Genomic DNA, 8691 nt, shown 5'->3' with positions numbered 1-8691 from the left:
TTATGATTTCTTGTTTGAGCTGTGGGTTATTTAGAAGAATATTTTAAAAATCAAGACACATGGGGATTTTCTGGTTACCCTTTTGTCGCAATTTCCAGCATAATCACATTGTGGTCAGACAATGTACTCTGTGCATTATAACTGTGAAATTTGTTGAGACTTGCTTCAGAGTTCAGTATCTGGTTAATTTTTGTAAAGGCTGTGGGAAGTTTTTCACTGAGGTCTAATGTTTTATTGAGGTGTACACAGTGTGCAGGTGTCAAGTGTCCACTTCGATGAGTGTTGACAGATGCACGCACCCAGGTAACCTCCCACTCCTGTCACGTCAGAGAATATTCCGTCACCTCGGGTAGTTCTCTCACATCTCCGTCTATCTCCACATCGGCCCCTATTTTCCCATCCCAGCAACTAGCCAACATGGATTAGTTTTGCCTGTCCTAGAATTTCATATATAAATGGAATCATACCGTATACACTCGTGAGTCGCTGAACGATGGGGATACGTTCTGAGAAATTCGTCGTTAGGCGATTTCGTCGTTGTGCGAACATCACAGAGTGTACTTACACAAACCTAAGTGGTATAGCCTACTGCACACCTAGGCTCTATGTGCTAATCTTATGGGACCACCATCGTGATGTGGTGCATGACTGTATAATATCTTACGTCTGGTTTCTTTCACTCAGCATGATTGTGAGATGCACCTGTGTTGCTGTGTACATCAATAGCTCATTTCTTCTCATTACTGAGTAGCATTCTGTTGTGTGGATATGTCATAGGTTTGTCCACTCTCCCCTTCATGGACATTTGGGTTGTTTCCAGTTTGGCTATTGTGAATAAAGCTACTATGAACATTCTTGGCAAGTCTATTTTTTTTCACTGCTCTTGTGTAAATACCCAGGAGTGGACTTGCTGATCATGGGGTAGACATATGTTTGTCTTTCTAAGAAACCACCAGACTATTTTCCAAAGCGGTTGTACCATTTTATACTCCCCCCAGCGCTGTATGAGAGCTGCGGCTGCTCTACATGTTAACCAACACTCGGCGCTGTCATAGTTTTAATTTTAAGTTTATAGTAACTTTATTTGTAATAACCAAAAACTGTAAACATTCTTTTTAATTTTAGCCGCTCTGGTAGATATGTGTGTTTTGAAAAAATTATATATTCTTCATATACTGGGTACAGTGTTCTATATGTGACCCTTAAGTAAATTTTGTCAATCCTATTGTTCAAATCATCTATGCCCTTATTCATTTTTATCTTGTTTGTTCTGTCATTTGCTCAGAGGCAACTTAAAATTCTCTTCTATGAATAGGGATTTGTCTATCTCACTTTTAGTTACTTTGTCCCTTACTTTATATATTGTGAAGATATGTTAAGAGATACATAGAAATGTGACTATTTCCTTACGAATAGATTCACAAATAATATATTTATGAAAACATTCTTGAATATTAGTTCTTATCAGTATATTCTTATGAATATAATTTATTACTGAAGAGTATAATAACAATACCCCATATTCCTGGGCCCCCAGACTCCTCGCACCTCAGCCCCTTGGTCTCCCCATCTCTTGCTCACAGCAGCTCTCTTCATGATTCTTCTCACCATTCTCCAGCTGCAGCAGCAGGGTCCTGAGGCACATACGAATTAAAAATTCTTAAAATGCGTTGAAGAAGACAAAACCAAAGTAGGTCAACTAAATCTAACTAAAGTAGTAAGAAAAATCCCATTTGATTGCCGTTTGCTGACTTGACTTTTCAGAAATTGGACAACGTCCAGAGTCTGCTTCTCTTCTCCTCCTAGGTATGTCTCCTTCCTTTGGGACCCTGTGGCCCTCCTGATCAAGACTCCCATTTCCCAGATGGGGAAACGGAGGCCCAAGGAGGAAAAGCTATTTTCTGGAATCCTTTGAATGGGAACAGAAGCAAAGAGGACAATTTGAACAGAGCCCATGCTTCTCTTAGACTTTATTTCTGAGCTTAAGGGAAGGAAGAAAAAAGATGAAAAACCAACTTTCTCCACCACTGGTAAGGCTGGGTCAACATTGTGCCACCAGGGGGCACTGTGTACAGGAGAAGATTCTTGGTGGGATTGGACTCCTGGGGCTGAGCAAGGAGGTGGTTGAGGGTCTAGACTCCAAGGTCTGATGGAGGAGGGGCTGGGAGGGTCTAGACTCTCAGGTTTGATAGAGAAAGGCACTAGAAACCCAGATTCCTGAATTCTTTCAGCAGCATTTGGGGGTTCCATTTCACGAGTCCCAGTCCCGGGAGTTAACTGGCCTGGATGGTTTTCTGTATCCAGTCAGTGAACTTGCAGAGGTTGGTGTAGACACTTGGAATGTAGGGTTGGCCACACTGGGCATGTCCAAAAGACACGAGGCCCTGCAGGTACCCGTTGCAGACCACGGGGCCCCCAGAGTCACCCTGTTGTTGGAGAGAGAATCCAAAACATGAAAGGTGGAGAGAGATGTGAGATCAGAAAGGAACCAGATGAGAGAGAGAGACAAAGACAGGAAAAAAAAAAAAAAAAAAAAAGACAGCAATGCACCCCTTAGAGGTTCCATTCCAGATCCCTGACCGCACCTTCTTCTGCTTCCCTATGTCCTAACAGCTGGCCGATTCTCTTGGATTTGCTGTTGTTCTGTCTCTGTCTGTGTCTCTCCTTCTTTGTCTGCCTCCATGGATTGTTTCTCTGTCTCATTGACTTCCAGAGTCTCTGCATCTCTCTACATCTCTTTGTATATTCTGTTTTTTTCCTATTTCTCTTTGTGTTTCATCTCTGTGAATCTGTCTATCTCTCTGGGTGTATTTTTCTGTGTGTGTGTGTGTGTGTGTGTGTGTGTGTGTGTGTGTGTGTGTGTTCCTGCCCCCTGTGCTCTCTGTCTCTCTATTTCTCTTTTTCTTTGCTTCTCTTTATTCCTGTGTCTCTTTCTGTTTCTCCCAATCTCTCTCTCTCATTGTCACTATCTCCCTGTGTCTCTGTAGCCCTCCCTTTTCCATGTCTCCCTGGATCTCCCCCCGTCCCCATTGCTCACTTTGCAGGAGTCCTTCTGGTCCTGTCCTCCTCCAGCGCAGAACATGCTGGGGTGATATATGAAGTCATAGAGGGCACTGCAGCTCTCCTCAGACACCACTGAGATATTCACGCACTGGAGCACGTTGGGCTGCCTGCCTGGGATGCAGAGCTCTGGGTCAGCCCATCTGGCTGGGTGGAGAACCCCTCAGAGAGGGCAGACACACTCACCCTCATGAGCTCACCATTCTTCAGCTGCCCCCAGCCGGAGACAAGGCAAGAATCCCCAGCGGTGGGGCACTGGGAGGCGATGCTGATGTTCCGGATGGTGGCAGACTGCGACACCGATTCTTTCAACTTGATGAGCATGAGGTCGTTGGCGTAAAAGGGTTTGTTGTACTCTGGGTGCTGTATGGAAAGGCTGGTCTCCATCATGCAGGCGCCTGGTTCTTGGTCGTCATCAAGACTGTGCAGGCCTAGCCCGACGGTGTAGGAGCTGAGGGCCATGGGGACAGGTTGGTTTTGTAGCAACAACACCCTTATCTCCATTCTCGCTCTCCGGACACCCCATCCTCCTCGCTAAGAGGTCCTCACCATGATCTAAATCCTCATCATCATCAATAATGGGACGAGAACTTGCCTTCATTCGCTAGTGACTGGGCAGCTGAGCTGAGATCTCAACCCAGGACTCGCTGAGCTCTCCAAAGCACCAGCTCCCGCCTCCCTCGCAGAGCCTTCCTTCTCAGCGGTTTCCCATTAGCAATGGAGGCCGAGCCTGATACGAGGGCCCTTCCCTGGGCTAACCTTACATCCAGTTCCCCGCCAGGACCCAGGCCCCGCCACCGCCCCACGCCGCCCTGCACTCACTTCTGGAAACAGTGTGCGGCTGACAGCACCCATTGTGGATGCACCAGGACGCCCCCACAGAAAAATCCGTTTTCCGTGAACAGTGCCGCCTGCCAGGGCTGCGAGTAGGGGCTGCAGTCCTCGCCGGCTATGATCCGGCTGCTGCCAATGGAGGCCAGGCATCCTGGGGGCGGAGTCAGGGCTGGGGGACGGGCTCAGGGTGGAACCAGGGCCTCTGGGGGCGGGGTTACGGCGCAGGGACGTGGTCAGGACGCCTGGGGGGAGTGGCCATGGTGTGGGGGCGTGGTCATGGATTCATGGACAGAGTCAGGGCGGTGGGGCCGGCTCAGGGTGGAACTAGAGTCTCTGGGGGCGGGGTTACGGTGCATGGGCGTGATCAGGGCTGGGGGGCGGGCTCAGGCTGGAACCAGGGCTCCTGTGGGCGGTGTCTTGGTGCAGGGTGGCGTGGTCATGGCCAGGGGGCAGGCCCAGGAGGCGGGACCTAAGCTCCTGGGGGCGGGGTCACAGTGCAGGGGTCGTAGCCAGTGCTTCAGAGGCGGGGTTATGATGCTGAGGTGTGGCGAGGGTCCTCACGGGTAGAGTCTGGGATCCGGAGGGCAGAGTCAGGGCTCTTAGGTGTGGAGTCAGGAGTGGGGAGGCGGGCTCAGGAGAGGGGACTAGGTCTCCTTGGGGCGGGGTCACGGTGCAGGGCTTTTATCCGGCGGGTTAGATTCTTTGGAGTGGGTTAGGACACAGGACGCAGAGATCAGGATACAGGAGATGGAGTCACTCATCAGGAGGAGAATTAGCTTTGAGTGCGTCACACCCACCTCCGGGACCCACGTGCTATCTCCCTCTCTCTCTCTCTCACTCAAACACACACACACACACAAGCAGCAAGCCAGGCTCCTGCACTTCTGGGGCTACAGTCCCCCAGCACAAGCAGACCCCCTCCCACAGGGTGGCAGAGGCAAGGGAGACACAGCCAGATGCTCAGGGAGGCAGTGTTGCTCTCTGTGGGCCTCAGAGTCCCGCCTTCCCTGGCTCAGCCTCCTCCACAGTCACACCCGCTACCAGCCGGCTCACACAGAGACCCCATCACATCATCCCAGGATGTGATCCCTGGGGGTCCGGGGATCAACGACCCAAGAAGCAGCACAGATTCCCAGCAATGGGTGACTCCCCCAAGAGCACCATCTCCCTTTTCGCAGCACCCTGGGCTCCCACGTCCTCACAGCATCCTCAGGCCAGTGGTCACTCAGCTGGATAATCAGAGGCACAGACTGTCAGCGTCGTTCACCTAATAATGCACCGACTCTCGCAGGTATGACCACACACCCCATCACGCTGTGTCACACACAGACGTGCAAAGCCACACACAGACACAGAGTACACAGGTGGCACACACACAAACTCCCCGTGATACAAGGAATCACACGTGTGCAACCAGAGAGCAACAGTCACACAGTGCTGTCCCACATGCAGCTTTAGTCACACCCAGGAGGACACTGAGTCATGTCTGCACGGTGACAAACACTGTGCCCTCGGGCACAGACAGTCACACACACACTCAGATACCTGTGACGCTGAGGAGGAGGCTCCCCAGGAACCAGCCCCGGGAGGGTCCTGCTGCGACTGTCATGTCAGCACCTGGGCACGAGGGTCGTCACAGGTGAGTCTGCAGGTCCCACAGCCCGAGTCTCTCCATCTGTGTCTTCCTCCCTCCCTCCCTGTCCCCCTGGGATACTCTTGGGCCGATGAGGACCTATACCCCCCACCCCAACACACACATGTCATAGGGTCTGAGATCCTGCCCAGAGACCCAGAATCTAGAGAGATTTAGAGACTGAGAGAGAAAAAGAGAGAGGGAGAGAAGTGGAGAGAGAGAGAGAACCAGGTGGAGAGGAAGGGACAGAGAAGATGTCTCTCCATCTACAAATGGGGAGAGGTAGGAGGATGGAGACAGGGCCCCTCGGGGATGGAGGGAAGACGGAGACAGAGCACTTGAGAGAGATCTTCAGAGACAGGCTGAGAGTCCAAGTCATGGAGAGAGATTCAGAGACACAGAGACTAGGAGAGACACAGAGAAGTGGAGAGACACTCCTAATCATAGAGAGGGGGAGATACCTCTTTGGAGAGGAGACAGGGAGACACAGGGTCCAGAGACTGAGAATCACAGGGACATGGAGCTGTGGGGAGAGTGGAACACAAAGACTGCCTGGCTCTCGGGGGCAGTGGGAGCGGACCACCGGGAGGCTCACCTGGCCGCCTCTGGGCTCCTGGATGCTGCGCTGGGCTGAGCTCCTGCCTGCTGCCTCCTCCAGGGGCCCCCGTGGGGCTTATAAGCATCCCCAGCTGGGCCGGCCTGCCCCCAGGAACGCATTCCTGGGATCAGGTGCTGCGAGCTTCCAGCTCAGTGTTCTCAGGCTGCCCTGGTGCCGGGCTGCGGTCAGGGGCCAGAGGGGCTGGGAGCAGGGACCCAGCAAGGAGACCCTGGGCTCACTCCCCTTCTTTCTTGGTTCTCTCTCAGCTCCCTCCCCCCATCCTTCTCCTCTCCCTCCCTCCCTCTATCTCTCTCTCTCTCCCCCACCCCCATCTTTCTCCCTCCATCTTTCTTCTCTCTCTACCCATGTTTCTCCTCTCTCTCTCCCACCCCCCCGCATCTTTCTCCTCTCTCTCTCCTCCATTTTTCTCCTTTCTCTCTCTCTCCCCCCCATCTTTCTCCTCTCTCTCTCTATTCCTCTGTCTCTCTTTCTGCTTCTCTCTCTCTTCTTCTGTCTCTCTCATTTTCTCTCTCTCATTCCCCCTCCCTTCCTCTGTCTCTTTCTACCATGCTTCCCCAGCAAAACTTCCCAGGTTCAAATCCAGGCTGCATCACCTTCTACCTCTGGAACCTCGGGCAGGTGACTGCACCCCTGGGAGCCTCCGTTCCCCCATACGTAAGATCTGGATAACCGTTGTTCCTCACTCCCAAAATATATCCAAAGAGAGAATTCAGGGAAGGAGCCTTGACCCCGTGTCAGGCGTGGAGTGAGCACCCAGCACGTGGAGCACGACGAAGCCTGCGCTCAGCAGAGAGCAGTTGTGCACCCGCCGTGCTCCAAGGGCTACTGTCCACACTCGAGACACAGGAAGGAACGAGCAAGCTGTGGTGCTCATGGGTCTCACGTCCTAGTTGGGGAGACAAACAAACAGAACAACTTACAGGACGGCCGGCCTGGTGGCCTGGTGGCGCAGCGGTTAAGTGCACGCGCTCCGCTTCAGCGGCCCGGGGTTTGCAGGTTCGGATCCCGGGAATGCACTGATGCACCGCTTAGCAAGCCATGCTGTGGCGGCGTCCCATACAGAGTAGAGGAAGATGGGCACGGATGTCAGCCCAGGGCCAATCTTCCTCAGCAAAAAAGAGGAGGGTTGGCAGCTGTTAGCTCAGGGCTGATCTCCTCACAGAAACAAACAAACAAAAGAACAACTACAGGGACAAGCAAATGTCTGGTAGTTGTGTGTGTGCAGAGAACACGGGGGATGTTAGGGAGTGATGGGGACCCAGGTGGGGTGGCTGTGGACAAGGTGGGGGGCCGGGAGTCTCAGAGGAGGGGCATTCAGGCTGAGAGCCGTCATGGCTGGTGAGCCTTGCAGGAAACAAAGAGAACTCGGTGTGCGTGAGGCAGAGCGAGGAGAGGGGACGAGGAAGAGGGTGCAGGGGTTTACACACCAGGGTAAGGGGTTTGGGTTTGTTTTAAGTGCAATGGATTTTAGGCACGGGGGTGGAGGGAGGGGCAGGATCTTATTTGCTTTTAAACAACATCCCGAGTGGAGAAGGATTGTAGGGGGTGAGGTGGAAGCGGGGGGTCCAGCGGGGGGTGGGAGGCGGCCCCATCCAGGTGGGAGATGCTGTGTCCAGGGAGAGGAGAAATGACCGGGCGCAGGGCTCGTCTTGGAGGCGGAGTCAGTGTACTGACCGACCCATGGTGGGAAAGCAGGCGGCGGGGAGGGAGACAAGGGTGGTGTGAGGCTTGGTCTGTTGGCGCCCCGTTTGTGGAGACGGAGAAGGAGGTGTGGGGAAGGGCTGCGCTGGGGACGCCCATCAGGAGCTGGGGGGGGGGGGTGGATGCGTGAGCACGGAGGTGCAGGCAGAGGTCAGCGCTGGTGAGAAACGTGGGAGTTGTCGGGGGAGGTGGTGCTTAGAGCCCTGGGGCTGGGTGAGGTCACCTGAGCAGCAGGTGTGGACGGCGCTGATGAGGGGTTGTGTGGACAGATGATGGGACGAGGGGTTGTGTGGACAGATGACGTGAGGCTGAAGCGTGAGTGTCTGTGCCTCTCTCCGTCTCCCTGGCCTCATCTGTCTCTCTGACCCTGTCTCTCTCTCTCTTGGATTTCTCCGTCTCTGACTCTTTCTTAATGTCTCTCTGGTTCTCTAACTCTGACTCCAACTACCTGGCTGTGTTCAGTCTCCTGGTGGCACACAGACCCCTCTGCCCCTGCCCTGCTCCTGGGACCAGCAGCTCTGACCACGAGGACACAGGAGGCCAGGAGGAGGGTGGGGGTGCAGGGGGGGCTCAGGTCCCACAGCCGCCCAGACGTGACTAAGGTCTGGGCGGTGGGAAGAGGCGGGTTGGGGCTGGTGCAGGGGGGCAGGGCTGGGCAGCTGAGAGGAGAGAGAAGGGAGTGGACGTGGCAGCCCTCTGTCCCCGTTCTGTGGCCTCTCCTATGTCCTGTCCTGCCTGAGGTCAGGCAGAGGGGACCCATTATTTGGGGATGGGTCCAGGACAGAGTTGTGGGGGGCGTCACCTGTGGAGAAGCTTCCAGCCTGGCAGGTGGGAATGGTTTGGA

The 8691-nt window shown here is 53.7% G+C and overlaps 1 protein-coding gene across 1 annotated transcript; it reads right to left on the bottom strand.

Moving 5' to 3' along the window:
• Window positions 1–2273: 2273 nt before the first annotated feature.
• On the bottom strand, window positions 2274–6244 carry LOC131397220 (kallikrein-4-like). The gene is given in 7 exon segments (XM_058529985.1): window positions 2274–2426; window positions 3038–3174; window positions 3261–3511; window positions 3883–4045; window positions 5440–5511; window positions 6123–6186; window positions 6188–6244. Coding segments are annotated over 7 exon segments (897 nt in total).
• Window positions 6245–8691: the final 2447 nt, after the last annotated feature.

Source organism: Diceros bicornis, chromosome 34 (assembly GCF_020826845.1).
Source record: "Diceros bicornis minor isolate mBicDic1 chromosome 34, mDicBic1.mat.cur, whole genome shotgun sequence".
Lineage (NCBI taxonomy): Eukaryota > Metazoa > Chordata > Mammalia > Perissodactyla > Rhinocerotidae > Diceros > Diceros bicornis.
Note: the sequence above shows the minus strand (reverse complement) of the source record. Positions and strands in the feature narration are given on the sequence as shown.